Raw genomic sequence first — 16,047 nt, forward strand, 5'->3', positions numbered from 1 at the left:
CCGTTGTCTTGGTGGTTCAGAGGCACCCTCCTCTCTTTCCCTTTTCTTTAAAACTGATGGAGATCCTATGTGGTATTATTTTTTTAAATCCTCACCCGAGGATATGTTTATTGATTTGAGAGAGAAACACTGATGTAAGAGAGAAACATCAATGGGAGAGAGAAACATCGATCAGTTGCCTCCCACGTGCGCCCCACCGGGCATCACAGTTGCAGCCTAAGTATGTGCCCGGACTGGGAATCAAACCTGCAACCTCGTGGTGAACAGGACGACGCTCCAACCTACTTGGCCACCTGGCCAGGGCCTACGGCTTGCTTTTAACATGTTCTTAGTGTCTTTCAAGAATATGGCATTAGTTTTATGGTTCTTAAAATGAACTCTGAGTGAACTGTTCACTGTCCTTGCAGACACTGGGCTCTTGGGAGTCACGGTCATCTCAGTAAGCTGAATCCTCTGTGTACCAGTGTCCCAAGTCTCCCCTCCTTAATGACAACTGTCAAACTCGCTGGTTACAGAAATCACTGAATATCTAGAGAACGGAATATCAAGGAACACGTCCTCACCTCCCCTTTCCCTCCTTCACCTTCCTGGACACAGAGATTTGTTCCTGAAAAGGTCATTACTTTCTCGACCCTTGGATCTTAAAAATACAAAAATACGTAAGTTCCAAAGCTCACGCCCCGGGTAATCGGCCTCCTGGCTTCCTTGAGGAAGGATGCCCCAGGTGTCTACAGAATGGTTCTACCGAAAGTCATTCCTCGAATGAGAATGTGGCCCTAGTGGGCGTACTCCGAGTCCTCCGCGGTGACCTCTGTGGCCCGCTCTACTGGGGCCGAGGGGCACAGGCGACATGCTGGTCGGAAACCTCCCGAAGTGGGACATCAGTTAAGAGCCTGCTGGATCACCTCACGAGAGAGGACCTGGCTCTACGCAGGCAGCGGCTGGTTTATGAATGGAAGCACAGCATTCCAGCTGACCGCGCTGTTCTTTAGAAGCCGCATCTCAGCGTGTTTCCTAAGCACGTGGGCTTCGAAGCCACCCATTGCACTGTAAACACACCAAAACGTGTTGTCTCTGGGCATACGGACAGATTCTGCTTCGGGAACATTTTTTGGCTAAGCTTATGGTGAGCGTCTAAGTGGTTAACATTAGGCCCAGGATCCTTTGTGATGGACGATCAATTCGTTTTCTTAAGTCATAGAAAGGGATTTTGTTGTTGTTGTTGTTGTCTCATTGAAAAAGTTGTCTGATTTAGGAAAGGGTGGTAATTAATAATGAGTGTTAGGATCAACCCTCATTATTTATGTCGCTTTTAAAAATCTCCGAAGAGCTAATTACTTAGGGACGGTTCGAATACATTTATGAAGCTTATTTCGCTATCCAGATACACGAAAGGCACACGCTGTCCGTCATTTGGAATCTGCAGTGGGCCTTTCAGGGAAGGTTTATCTCACACACACACACACCACGGATGTGCTTGCTCCAACAAAGCTGATTTCTTGCGGAGCTTGGAAGAACTCTGGAGCCGGTGAGTGGGAGCAGTGGAGAAATGGACCATTCGTTATAAGACTGCAACTGTGGTCTCCATTTCAGTGCGGCTGCGCCCCACCAAACTCGAGCAAACGGCTTAGCCTCTCTGAGCCCACATCCTCCCTGGGGAAATGGGGCGGACACGTGGTTTTATAGGGTTGTTAGGACTTAACAAGGTTATTTATGTGCTGGCGCATGGCTAGGGCTCAGTCAGTATTAACTTTTATTTCCCTTATCACGTAGATTTTTCTGGGCTTTCGTAAAGGAAGCAGCCAGTGCTGTCACCGAGAACCTCCCTTGTTTTACATTTTCCCTTTGTGAGGACCTAACAGGAGGCCCCGCACTGCCCACGTGTCAAGGCTGGCCAGCTGAAGTTCTTTTCTGTTCCTTGGGAAAAGGTCCAACTGTGTAGTGTCAGCGCTCACCAGTCTCTCTCCTTCCTCTCATCATCTCTCTGGGAGAAAGGAGCGTGCCTGGTGCGGTCAGGAGGCGGGGAAGGAACCCGTTCTGCGGGCACTGGGCATTCATATAAAGATTCTGGGCGACAGGTGGTGTTCAATCTCGGGCCGAGGCAGCTGGCTCTGTCTTGTGTGCCACCCGAGGCCCGGGAGGAGGGAGGAGGCGGCTCTGGGAACAGAGGTGCACGCGGGAGGTCTTGGTGTGGGAAACACGTCCATCCGTCCATAGCCTGCCCCTCACCTGGGGCAGGACGGTGCAGAGACAACAGGTGGAGGACCGGAGGCCGGTGCGGGGAGGAGGGAGCAGGGCTGTGGAGTCAGTCCCGGGGGGAGGGAACGGGAAATTCAGGTTCCCGTGGGCTGCTGTGGGGGGGGATGGAAAGATGCCCCCCTCCCTGCCTGGGTCCTATAACCGGGTCTATGAAGTCAACTGGCAACAGGTGGGTTGACAGGGGGAAAGGTATGTGCATGTATTTATTTTAGTATGTGCACAAGGGCATCCCAGGGGATATAACCTGAACACCCGAAACAAAGCAGTGGGATGTTGGAGAGCTCACATACCATCTCCATGGGTGTGAAGGGGAGGGAGGTTGCCGGCCGCACAGCAGGGAACATGTGACTTCTAGGTGAGATGCACGGGCCCCGCGGAGACTAGATGAGGGACATGAGGAGGCCGTGGGACCAGGCTGGTCTGGGTGTGCGGTCTGCCTCTGGTCTCCTCCCCACGGATGAGAGAGTCAGGGTCCGCCTCCCGGTCTGAGGAGTCTGCGTGGGAGGTGGTTAACGACATCAAGCAACTTCCAGAGCACCTGTCTTCAGGCAGATGACGAGAGTCGGGGACAGCCGCTCCCTGTTTGCTGCTGCTTTTCAAGTGACTTCAGCTCAGAATAGTCAACACACCCATGTGGCATCATGTGGGGTGGCCTGATCTTCACAATCGTCTCTCTGAAGGTCAAGGTGAAATGCTGCCAAGATTGAAAGTGGAATTGCAACCCGAGAAGTATGGCTGGTGTCACAACAGTAAAACGTGGTGGCGGCAAAGCAGAAAGGGACCGGGAAGGGCTGCCAGGCAGTGAGTGGTGAGAGGCCACCCAGGCCACCCGATCCTCACCTGTCGCCCAGACAGGGAGGAGGTAGACACAGCGTTAAGAAAACGGGTTTTGCCACACCTGCAGAGACAAAGGAGGATCTACGGCAAAAAAAGAAGACAAACCAAAGGCTATTTTTGTGTTTTGGGGCAGGATGGTCGCCTTGGGAAGACAGCGTGGTTTTCAAAGCAGCGGTGAGGACGCGGTGGAAGCTCACACGGATCTGCAGTAGCCACGACCTATAAGGTTTTCCTTTCGCCCCCCTTCCCTGGTCTCCACCAGAGCGAGACCGTGGGGCCAGGAGAGGTGACCAAGGGTATGTGGTTGGCACCAGGGGTGTGCAGCAGAAGCAAGAGACTCGGGGTGACAGGAGAGCCACGTGGAAGTGTCTCCTGCCCACCCCCAGCGCTGACAGGCAGGCAGATGGTCGGGGAGGGGCAGGGGACGAGGGAGGAGTGGGTCCCAAGAGGCAGTGCCAGGCAGGACCAGGTGAGGGGAGAAGCGAACACCCACAGGTAACGAGGGGAATCTCTGGCTGAAGACCTAGCCGGAGGAGCAGGTTGGGGCTGCAGGTTCATTTCCATGGCTGAAAGGGACTCGAGAAGGGTATCTGACCAGGTGAAGAGGCTGTGAAATCCAGGTGTCCAAGGGGCCACCTGTGTGGCTGCTGGGGATGATGGGAGACCGGGAGGGTAGAAAGGAAAACTTGGCATCCTGAAGTCACTGGGGTGTCTTAGGGGACAGAGATAGACAGTGGCCGCCACCCTCCTCTTTTTTTGGTACATCTTCCTCCCCAGATACAGGGGGAGTTCATGCCGTGGGCCTTGAGGCTCTGTACAAAACGGGAAGGAGGTAGAGACGGCAAGGTCTCACCGAGGAGAGGTGCCGTGTTTCAGAATTTCCTGCGAATTGCTTCTCAGGAGGCCTGAGGCCCATGTGTGTCGCATCCAGATTTTTTTTTAAACTCTCGTGGATGTCTTTTTTCCTCAAGAATAAAATGCCACGCCTACACAAGAGTTATTGAAATGTATTCTATGGACACTGTCTCCACTCAAAGAACCAAGCCTGCAGCTCATTGTATTAGTTTGGTTAATGGTGGAGCTGCAGTTTATTTTCCAGGGGCTCAGGACGTGCTCCAGATCAAGCATATGAGACAGAAATGATTGTTTGGCTTTTGAAAAAAATGAAGAATTATAGGCCGGTTTGACACTTCATCATACTACTGTGTTAGAGATTTTATGAACATTGACTTTAACGTACTGTTCTCTTCCTTGGGTTCCATACTAAGCAAATGTACGGGATTTTGTTATGCCGGCACAGGCGGGAGGGAATTTTCAGAAATACTTCTTTGCGGAGTTCGGTGCTCTGGACAGAAAAGTGTTGTGGGGACCTCTGGTGGCTCAGTTGAGTTTTCCATCTCACAGAAGGACTGGGCACCGGACGGACAGCCAGACCCGGGACTCCCGCTGCAAGGGCCTCAGAGATCCCGCAGCCGCACTGTCCACTTGGAGGAGGCCCGCAGGCCCAGTGGCTTCTGGGATCACGCAGCCGAGCCAGGACTCCAAGTGTCGTTGCCGCAGCGTGGCACGGTCCCCTCGCAGAGGAGGAGGCCACTAGGATAAGCGTGGAGGGTCAAACGGTGTATAGAGCCCATCATGCTCGGGTTCCTGTCCGTTTTGTCTCAGACACCGCACTTGCCCCCACGCTGCCCCCTGCATCCTCACGCCCTCTCTTCGTGGCCTCGCCCCCTCCTGCAGGTGGACCGCAGGAGGTTCTCCCCGCTCTGAGCCTCTTCCTCTTCGGCATATCCACTCCCCGCCGCCAAAGGTGCTGCTCAAACACTTGGACCCGACCAGGTCGCTCCCCTGCCCAAGCCGCACCTGAGTCACCACTGCCCATCGGCTTCTTAACAGGGCTATCAGGAGTTCGAGAGCCGGTCCATGCGAGTCCAAATGGTGTTATTTGTACAGATCCTGCTGTGCTTTCACATCGTGGCCCTGCCACTGCTGTGTAGCTGTAGGTATATTGTTTAACCCCTTCTAGCCACGTTCTAGTAGCCAATGGGAACAGAGGAACGTGCTTCAAGGAACTGTTAAGAGGGTTAATCTTATGAAGACCCTCTCACAGAGGACTCAGCACAAGTAGGTCCTTAATGGACGGACTTAGCTCATTGTCATACGTCCTCGCCCCAGTACCCGGAGGGGAGGGACTTTACTGTCGTGTCTTCAGGGCTTAGTGCAGGGCCTGGCACGTGGCAGGCGCCTACGCAATATTTACTGAGTGGAAGTGATCCGTGGAATGTTGAGCCAGTTGTTTGATCTTTGGGAACCCTGGTTCCTTATGGCTAAAGTTGGGGGGGGGGGTCAGTGAAATGAAATAATGCATATAGAGCACCTAGCACGGGACCTGGTTCGTAGGTATAATTCCATAAACAGTAGCTGTCGGAGAAATCACGTTTATCCTTAAGAAGCCAGGGTCAACCATCAGCTCTCCGTAAAGCCTCTTCGGCTGCTTTCCCCTGCCCATTCCTGGCCAAATGAATCATTTCCTCTCTCTCTCTTGCCTACTCCTGGAAAGACGTCTGAGTGGGGAGACCAAGGGTTTTAGTATCTGGCAGGTCTTGGACTGAATCCTGGTCACGTGAGCTGTAGGTCTTTTTTTTTTTTTAAAGATTTTATTTATTTATTTTTAGAGAGGGAAGGGAGGGAGAAAGAGAGAAAGAGAGAAACATCAATGTGCGGTTGCTGGGGGCCATGGCCTGCAACCCAGGCATGTGCCCTCGCTGGGAATCGAACCTGCGACACTTTGGTTTGCAGACCGAGTTCAATCCACTGAGCTATGCCAGCCAGGGCTGAGCTGTAGGTCTTTAACTAAGTTAATGAAGCTTTTCTGCCCCATCTGTAATTGGGGGTGATAAGGGTAGGGATATGTGGCACACCCTGTGTTGGTCTATCCCACAAAAACATCTCTCTTCTTTAGAACGTGAATAGGGTCTTGTTGACCTTGGCTGGTATACAGCAGGTGCTCAAAAAATATGCCACGACTTAACGATGGCACCAAAACCTTGTTAATGTCAGAAAACTTTTAATAAAAAGAAGGGCAGTACCAATGAGGCATCACAGGATGTCAACCAGAGAAAAAAGTAAAATTTAAATGATGGTAAAGCCAAACCAGGTGTTACATAGAAGCTAGAAGGCCAATATGAACTTAAAAAACATAAAGCAGATGAAATGATTAAATGTCAAATGGAAATGTGAAGTTCCATTGAATGATAAAAATATGGCTGATCAGGAAATGGATGGAGCCCTGGCTGGCATAACTCAGTGGATTGACTGCGGGCTGCAAACCAAAGCATCGCAGGTTCGATTCCCAGTCAGGGCACATGCCTGGGTTGCAGGCCATGACCCCCAGCAACCACACATTGATGTTTCTCTCTCTTTCTCTCTCTCTCTCCCTCCCTCCCCTCTCTAAAAATAAATAAATAAAATCTTTTAAAAAAATCCAAAAAACCTAAGGGTTAAATTAAAAAAAAAATAAACGGAATTGAGAAGATAAACTATAAAAGACAAAATAATCATCGTCGCTAACCTTCTCGTGCCAAGGGGTGGTCGTGGTAGAAAACGCAGCTCTGAGAAGGTCTCGGTAGCTCCAGCTTTCCAGCTTTCCACCTTCCCGGGTTCCAGATGCTGCCTCATGTCTTCTTCCTCACCCGCGCCGGGATGGTAGCGGATCGGAGCCCTCCATGTAGAGTGGAGGGGACTATTCGGAAAAGTTAAAGGACATGCTGTTAAAGGTTCACAATTGGGAAGACCCAGGGCTTGGAGGCAGGTCTCCTGAGTCCGAGGTCGGTTCCTTCCGTTACGTCCCGTTGCTGACGCACTGGGAAGGCAGGGTCAGAATGATGGTGGACTTATCAGTGAATGGCTTCAGCATTCAGTGTCTGAGTCCCGCCACTTGTGACTGAACGGCGTATTTATCTTTCAGTTTCTGCCCGTTGAAGTGCCAAGTGATGAAGAAAAGAGAGACCCGGTCCTTTTTGCTGGGAGAGTCCGGACTTTGATGGCCCAGTAAGTGTCTACATGTGATTATAATCAGCAGGGAGTTGGCACATGGTTAGTAAATGACAGTTAATATATTTTTAAAGATTTGGCTGTTCCCTCCCCTCAAGGTTCTCATGCTAGCCAGAGCTACTGGTTTACAAAGCAGGAACTCCTTTTCTGTTTACTGCTGTTGGTTTGGCCAGTTCCGGCCTCACGAAAAATCATTAGCTTTTTTAAAAAATCAAATGTCGTCCTGGCTTTCCATTAAAACATTCTTTTCTTGCCCTGGCTGGCGTAGCTCAGTGGATTCAGTGCGGGCTGCAAATCAAAGCATCGCAGGTTTGATTCCCAGTCAGGGCACATGCCTGGGTTGCAGGCCATGGCCCCCAGCAACCGCACATTGATGTTTCTCTCTCTCTCTTTCTCCCTCCCTTCCCTCTCTAAAAATAAATAAATAAAAATCTTTAAAAAATATTAAAAAAGAAGAATACATATTCTGAAAAAAAACTCGAATGCCACTTTGCCTTTGAACGCCCTAGGGCCCTGGGAATCCCGATGACCGAGCACACGTATGAAGACTGCAGGCTGATGATGTCGGCGGGCCAGCTCACGCTGCCCATGGAGGCCGGGCTGGTGGAATTCACCAAAATTAGCCGGAAGTTGAAGTAAGCGCACTTTAAAATGACTCGACGTTCATAAAGGTGTCCAAAAGAGATCTACGTCCCTGTATGTTTATTTGCTCTCTGGTCTCATTAAGGCCCAGCTCTGGGGTTGATCACGGAAGCCGGGGTGGTGAATTCATCTCCCCTGTAGTTCACCTTGTTCTGTTTTTTTTCAAGAGCAGTGAGTTCAAAAATGTGCAAATTGGTCACAGGAGAGCAGGCGACAGCAAGTGGGGGTGAGCAGGGCTCTGCCTCCGTACCCCAAAATGGCTGAGCAGCTAGTTCGCCCCGAGACCCTGGTACCGAAAGGACAGCATCGCTCGATGACGCTGGGCTGTGGTGGCCGGGGCTTCTCTTTTGAAGTGGGGATTGACTTGGCGAGTAGCAATCCTGACCATGGCTAAATCTTCAGTGCTTGCTCAAGACAGGCCTTTTTAACTTCTGGGCACGTGATTTTTTTATAAAAGGGCCAAAGCACCCCTTTATGTTTCCATGATCTACTTTAAACCATTTGGAGCATTCCTTCGGAGCTGTAACACCCGAGTCCTCTGTTACTCCATTTCCTTCTGTTTGTACCCCTACTGGGGATTTCCCATACCTAGTGACTCACAGGCCTTGGCGTCCGGCCTCGAAGGGACCTGCAGCACCAGGTACTGTACGGAAGTCCAGGATTCAGAATCCTAACTGATCACTGATGGAGCAAATACCATCTATAGTTTTAAGATAAGACAATGTTTTGATATGCTCACAATTTGAAAAGTTTAGATAGGCCCTGAGATTGGGCGCAGGAGAAGCACGGGTTACGTCCCCTGGTTATGGGACTAAGGAGGGACGAGATACATCACAGATACGGTGACGGAAAGAGCCTGACCTTCGGGTGGTGAGCGCACAATGCGGTATATGTGTGATGGATCACAGAAAACTCTGCTCTGGAAAGCCATATAACCCTGTGTATGAACCACTGTTACCCAAACAAAAGTAATTTAAAAAGAAAGAACGCAGCCCAGGCTGGCGTAGCTCAGTGGATTGAGCATGGGCTGCGAACCAAAGTGCTGCAGGTTCGATTCCCAGTCAGGGCACATGCCTGGGTTGCAGGCCACAGCCCCCAGCAACCGCACATTGATGTTTCTCTCTCTCTCTTTCTCCCTCCCTTCCCCCTCTAAAAATAAATAAATACATAAATAAATAAACAAACAAATAAATAAATAAGTAAAAAGAAAGAAAGAACGTGATGTAAGCTGCAGTGTGTCTTCCAGTATTTATCACCCTGACTTTTCATAGCTAATTCTGGAGGAAGGGTGTGTGGTACGATGACTCTCCTGTCCCAACGTTCTGTGAAATATGAATGTATCAGCCTGAAAACTCCTTGAAAACAAAAAAAATTGTATTTTTTAACAACCCAATCAGTACTGTTGACTTACTAAGTAATGTTTAGATTTAAACGTGATTTCTTATTTTCTTCTCACGAATCATTTACTATTCTACCACATTGCTTTTCTCAGTTGCTCTTCTTTCCCTCCACTATTTGGGAACTTTACAGGTGTACTAATATCCCTAAAAAAAAAAAAAAAGAAAAGCCTGGATACCGGTACAGTTTGTACTTTAAAATACACAGTTGATTCTCCTTTTCGAATTCAAGACTTGAAACGCCTCCCTCAGACAAGGGGATGAACGAAACTGTGTTCCTAAGCAAGTCGCGTGGGTCGGAAGGGCTCAGGCGGCGGTCTCTCCCCCTCTGTGCAGACTGAACTGGGACAGCGTGCGGAAGCACCTGGACGAATACGCGGCCATCGCGAGTTCCTCCAAAGGAGGGAGAATCGGAATTGAAGAGTTTGCCGAGTACCTGAAGTTGCCCGTGTCTGATGTGCTGAGACAACTTTTCGCGCTCTTCGACAGGGTATGTCAGCATTGCCCCTCTCCCGTGCGAACGTGGTCACGCGTGCCACCGGCGGCCCACACGCGCTGTCGGGCCGGCGCTAGCAGAAGCCGGCCGAGCCCGCGGTTTCATTGTGTGATTCCGATTTCTCTCTGAACAGCAGGCATAACACGGGAGGGTGTGTGTGTGTTTTGTGACTGTTGTGGGAATGTCTATTTTTTTTATTTTTTATTTTTTTAAAGTTACTTATTTATTTTTAGAGAGGGAAGGGAGGGAGATAGAGAGAGAAACATCAATGTGCGGTTGCTGGGGGCCGTGGCCTGCAACCCAGGCATGTGCCATGGCTGGGAATCGAACCTGCCATGCTTTGGTTCGCAGCCCGTGCTCAATCCACTGAGCTACGCCAGCCAGGGCAGGAATGTCTATTTATGTTAAACACCAGGCCAGAAATAAATATTCTGACCGTATAATCATATTTGTGATATAGAGTCGGGGAGGTTTGTGACACTGGTAAGAATTTATAAATTTATGTCAAAACTCATATATTGGTGACCCGGGTTGGACTATTCTATTCTGAAGAATTTGGGCGATCCCCAAAATGGGTGAAAACCAAATAGATTTTATTTTAAAATGACATTTTATAACAAAGGTTTCAATGAAAGTTTGGCCATCCATTTGCCATAACATATTGAGGATATAACTCTTTGCTTATGAATATGTAAGTACATGAACTTAGGTTATTGTCAAATAATTTCCTTGGCACGGTGTATCAAGACTTCAAGTTCTCTATTTTTAAAAATTTTTTTTAAAGATTTTATTTATTTATTTTTAGAGAGGGAAGGGAGGGAGAAAGAGAGAGAGAGAGAAACATCAATGTGTGGTTGCCGGGGGTCATGGCCTGCAACCCAGGCATGTGCCCTGACTGGGAATTGAACCTGCGATGCCTGGTTCGTAGCCCTCGCTCAATCCACTGAGCTGTGCCGGCCAGGTAAAATTTTTTTAATATATAAAATTACTCTTTGGGTTACAGTTGTATGAGTTCTAACAAATGCGCAGAAGCATGCAATACCACCACATTCGGGATGCACGACAATTACCAAAAAAATCACCTTGTAGCTCTTCTGTTGTAGTCAAGCCCTTCCCCGACCTTTAACCCCTGGCAGCAGAACCTACCCTTTCGAGCCTGGCTGCCTTCACCAGCCTGCTGCGCCTGAGATTCAGCCAGGGTGTCGCGTGCATCAGTGACCTCTCTCCTTGAACTGCTGGCAGGATTCCATCGTATGGGCGTGCCGTCCCTGGTGTATCTGCTTCCCAGCTGAGGGACATTTGGGTTGTATCCGGTTTGGGGCAATTACCAATATCAGCACTCTAACCTCATGCATGCTTTTTTTCAAAGTATTTTTTTAATGTTTTTTAAGCTTCTTTCACTTTCTTAAAATATTTATTTCTTTATTTTTAGAGAGGGAAGGGAGGGAAAAAGAGAGAGAGAGAAACATCAATGTGCGGTTGCTGGGGGCCATGGCCTGCAACCCAGGCATGTGCCCTGGCTGGAAATCAAACCTGCCATGCTATGGTTTGCAGCCCGAGCTCAATCCACTGAGCTATGCCAGCCAGGGCCATGCATACATTTTTGAGCAAACGTAGGTTTGGGTCAATACCAAGGACTGGGATCCCTTTCTTGGCCCTCACCCGAGGGTGGCTTTATTTCGCACTCATTCCTGAAGGGCAGTTTTGCTGTATAAGCAACACAGAGTTGAAAGGTCTTTCGTTTCAACAGTCCATTCACGATGCCCTGCTGTGCCCAGGCCTCTGCACTTCCTCTGCCGTCCTGGTGGGGCCTCAGGCATTGACTTTACCCCCCAGTCCGCCTGCTGCGGCCTGTTGCCCGGAGGTAACTGCTTTGTGTCTGCTGACCAGGGTTCCTGGACTTAATCGGAAGGAGAGGCAGACCAAACGGGCTCGTTTCGTCTTCTCTGGCACCAGCAGTCCCTGTTCTCTAGGAACCACTGGAGAGAGATATTTTGCAAAGAAGTTGTAGTCTGATGACAGAAACCAGGACGGGGCTTTTTGTCTTTTTTTTTCCCCAGAGCACCCTAATATTCCTAATGGCTTACCCTGTGATCTCATAAATGAACTATTCTTTAATACCATGAAGTTAAGAACCTTCTTCCGCCCTGGATGGTATAGCTCAGTGACTTGAGTGCCAGCCTGTGGACTAAAATGTCGCTGGTTCGATTCCCAGTCAGGGCACATGCCTGGGTTGTGGGCCAGGTCCCCCGCTGGGGGTGTTCCAGGGGCAACCAAGGGATGCTTCTCTCCCTTTTTCTCCCTCCTTTCCCCTCTCTCTGAAAATAAATAAATAAAATCTTAAAAAAGAAGCAGAAGAACCTTCTTCTATAGGGAGGACCCAGGCCTCTCTCCGGGACTTGTTTGCATTACACAAATAATCTTTCCTTGTCCCTGAAATGTCTGATCTTCCCAACCCTTTATGATAGCACTTCTGTGGCACTGCCATAAAGTTTGATGAAGGTTTAGGGAAAAGGAGAAGAAAACTGTTGGCTGTAACGACAAGTTGGGGAAGTGGGAACTTTCTACTCAAACTATGAGTAGTCTTTCTGAGAGACGTCCGTCGTGTGGCTCTAGAAACCATGCAAGTGCGTTTCCATAAAGTGTCTGTAAATGTGAGCGTGGTGCCAGGAAGGAAGCTGACAGGGACATACACAGAAGGACAGGAGATGGGGAAGAGGAAGTGACCCAAAATAGGAACCACGGAGGAAGTCTAGACTTCCAGCTGCCCAGGATTTTTCACCAAAATGAAACATAGTCTCTGGAGAGGGCTCCCTCTCTTTCAGGTGTTGAACTGTCATAACTGGCAGTGACAGGACGGCTGTGACAGCAGTTCTGTCTTTGGAGAACTGATGGTGACACCTGCCACCAGCCCCGATGTGCCTATAGCCCTGAGTGTGGGGAGATTTGGGAGTGGGGAAGGGAGTGCAAACCAAGAATTAAAATAACCTGGGTCAAGCCCTGGCTGGCATAGCTCAGTGGATTGAGCGCGGGCTGAGAACCAAAGTGTTGCAGGTTCGATTCCCAGTCAGGGCACATGCCTGGGTTGCAGGCCATGACCCCCCGCAACTGCACATTGATGTTTCTCTCTCTCTATCTCCCTCCCTTCCCTCTCTAAAAATAAATAAATAAAATCTTTAAAAAAAAATAACCCGGGTCAGACAGACTGACTCACTCTGGACGCGACACTCTGGCCGCCTCTAGGAGGTGGGAGGCAGGTGAGCCTGCTAGGGAGCCCACATGCTCCATCACATTTCAGCGCGCTCTGCTTCAGCTGGCTCACACGTCAGTGACAACTGTGACTTCCCTGCCCTTCTCTGTATGGTGGTACTCGGCTTCTTTAGATAGAGACCATGAGCTGGTCTTCAGAGCACGTTTCTTTCGACCTCCAGCGTACTGGCAGGCAGAGAAAAGAGTTGGCAGAGTTCATGACGAATGCCTTTGATGGTCCTGTCTTTTCTTTTCCTCCTTCCTTGCCTCCTTGCTTTCCTTTTTCCTCGCTCCGTCCCTGCCTGTTGTCTCTCTCTCTCTTCCTTTTTGTTTGTAACATACCTGCGTGTCTGTGCCTGTGCCGATCTGTTTTGGTTTGAGAAGCTCAGTTGTGCAACTGGCTGTCACACCCTGTCCCCAGACTCACTTCCATGCTAGAGAATGTTCCATCGGAAAGACGAGGAAGTTCAGTAACTTCATAGTTTGTTTCTCTCTCCCAGTGGCTTATCTTGCTAACCTCAATGCTTAGACGGAGTTGGGGGGGAAGAGGAGGAAGGGTGGGAAAGAGAAAGGGTGGGGTGTTCCTGCCGCTCTTCCAGCGGCTATCGGTTTGTGTGCCGGCTCCCAGGGGCCCCTCCCGTGTCCCTTTCCTACTGTATCCTCCTCTCCCTCTTCTTATTTTCCTCGCTCAGTTTCCCCCATGTTTCTCGTAGCTGTGGTTGCTATTTTGGGGACGGAGAACAGACCTGAATATCTCCCACATTTGCTCACTCTTTCTCTCCACGTCCATTCTTGGCTAGTTCACAACAACGTCGTCATGGCTTTCTCTTGTCTTAACAATGTGCTGTCTCTCTAGCTCCTTCTGCTAATCCAATCCTGTTCTTCTAGATGCTCAGATATCTGATGAGAGGCAGGGTCCGAGAGAGGTGGCATTTGTGGTCCAAAGCAGGGCACAGGCACGACTCTGGATACGCTTCCCCTCGGAGAGGTCCCATGTCTTTGAGAAAAAAAGACCCCTTTCATCACTGGGTTTCATTGAGCTTCTTTAGTTTCACGAATGTGTACCGAACTTTCTGGGTTCAGAGACTAATTTGGAGCCAGTGGAATGTCCAGATGATTGGAGTTGAGGGCTGACATGCTAGTTTAGAACTGTCTTCTCAGCATGTCTGGTATTCATAATTCAGCCTATAAGACAGTCACCTTTACAGTGACAACAATGTCCTGCGATGCCATCACGGTGTTAGCACTCATTCCGTCCTTTGTCCCCGTCATTGGGAAAGCCGCACGGTGTCTGGCTGACCGTGTCTCCTTTACCTGGGAGACAAGTTCTCGAGTGTTCCAGGGCACACGACATCATCTTTGTTGCTGGCTTCCCAGCCTGCCTCTTTCTCACCGTGTACCAATAGCTGAGTTATGTCTCCCCTGCACTGTGTCACACGCTACCTCCCGCTGAACGTCCCGCTCGCCCCGTATCAGCACAGCAGCATCCATCTGCCCTGGCGACAAAGCCATGTTTTGGGTGCCAGCAGACGTCTTCCGTGAAACAGCCAGACAATCAATCTTTTTGACTTCGCAGGACGCCTGGTCCCAAACTTCCAGAACAGCTTGTACAATTGAATAGGAAAGTTCCTCACGGCCCCTCAGAACGACTTCCCTGTTTATTCCCAATCACGTAAGCCTTGGACGTGCCCATCCTGCCCCATAGCCGGAGCAGAAAACCTGAGTGGCGCAGCACCCTACCTTCCCCAGGAGGAAGGAACGAGCAAGGACGCTTGTTGTTATTGGCACGCACGATTTAACACTTGAACTAAGACCAAGAACAGGGCAAACAGGAGGAACTTGGGATATAAAGAAGCACATTCATTCCACAGAATGTGAAACGGTACTAAAAGACCCACAGAAGTTTACAATAGCCACAGATGCGGGATTGTCCAAGCGCTAGAGTGTATACTCACACTCTTCCTGTCTAACGTTTAAACAAAGGACGTGGTAAAGCCAGGAGAACTAAGTGCCGGCTAGAAGGCAGAAATGGGAAGACTCTCGACCGTTTTCAGATTTTTTGCAGAATGGAGAAAGTATCCACCTACGTTTTATTCAGCTCTGGTCTCTTACGAGCTTAATGGTATTCGGTGGAAGGAGAGAGTGAGCTCATGCCAGACCGGAGCTTAGGAATTAGAAATCAGTCTCCCTCATCTATAAAGATGAGCGATGTTCCACGAGTTAGAACTGTGGGACAATATCAGCCAGAGGTAGACAGAATGGTCCGGAGAAAAGATTCATAGTAACCTCCTTTCAGTCAGATGTGGAGCCCCCTACAAACTAGCGATGGTTATCGTTAAGTCCTGACTGCAACCCCTCCAGTCTAGTCCTTAAACCTTCCCAGCAACCTTTGCTATCATCAGCGTAACAGGGGTCAGCAAATTACAATGGATGGACCACATCCAGTCTGACACTTCTTTTGCTAATAAAGTTTTATTGAGACACCGCCATGCCCATTCCTCTAGGTGGTGCCTGTAGCTGCTTTATCACTACAGTGAATTAATGCAACAAACAGTGACGTTTTCTATCCTTTACGTTCCCGGTTCAGGTTTGATATGGAACGTAGTATTTATTTCACAGCTCATGTGAAAAGAACTCATCTTGATTCCGATCTCAGTCGATCAGGATTTGTTCTACGACATCAACTCTATAACGCATATGGTATAATAAACAGAAAAAGGCTGTACCTTTCTGAGTGGGATGGATGAGTGTTTCTGTTCGGTACAAGTTGTCCCGAGAGTGTGGTGGTCCCATCTGCCTGACCATCTCCCTGCTCAGTTTTCAGGTTGACTTAGCCCCCGCCTTGAGTCCGTGGTTGTATTTTCCCTCCCTGAGCGTTGGTGTGCTAGAGATACCCGCACAGGCAGGAGGCTTGTCTGCTTTGTTTTTGGCTCCTTCGCGCACGCACACCTAGGAGAGGTGTAAAGGAAATGGGAAGGAGACTGTAGCATGTGAAGCTTCCACTTTCTAACTAGAACAAGGGAGCCATTGCTGGTTTCCTCCAAGGGAGGAACAAGGGAGTAAAGCACAGGGCTTGGTGACAAGCACATGGCGTCAGACCAGTTTGATTTCCTCCTG

At 49.4% G+C, this 16,047-nt stretch overlaps 1 protein-coding gene across 2 annotated transcripts in view; it reads left to right on the forward strand.

Moving 5' to 3' along the window:
- The window catches only part of LPCAT2 (lysophosphatidylcholine acyltransferase 2), a 57,867-nt gene that overhangs the window by 22,378 nt on the left and 19,442 nt on the right, over positions 1-16,047 (forward strand). For both annotated transcript variants that reach the window (XM_036011851.1, XM_028501958.2), the window contains exons 9-11: positions 7,061-7,143; positions 7,656-7,781; positions 9,522-9,675. In XM_036011851.1, the coding sequence (XP_035867744.1) occupies positions 7,061-7,143; positions 7,656-7,781; positions 9,522-9,675 (363 nt within the window). The remainder of the gene's footprint in view (positions 1-7,060; positions 7,144-7,655; positions 7,782-9,521; positions 9,676-16,047) is intronic.

The sequence above is a fragment of the Phyllostomus discolor genome, chromosome 12, assembly GCF_004126475.2.
Source record: "Phyllostomus discolor isolate MPI-MPIP mPhyDis1 chromosome 12, mPhyDis1.pri.v3, whole genome shotgun sequence".
NCBI lineage: Eukaryota > Metazoa > Chordata > Mammalia > Chiroptera > Phyllostomidae > Phyllostomus > Phyllostomus discolor.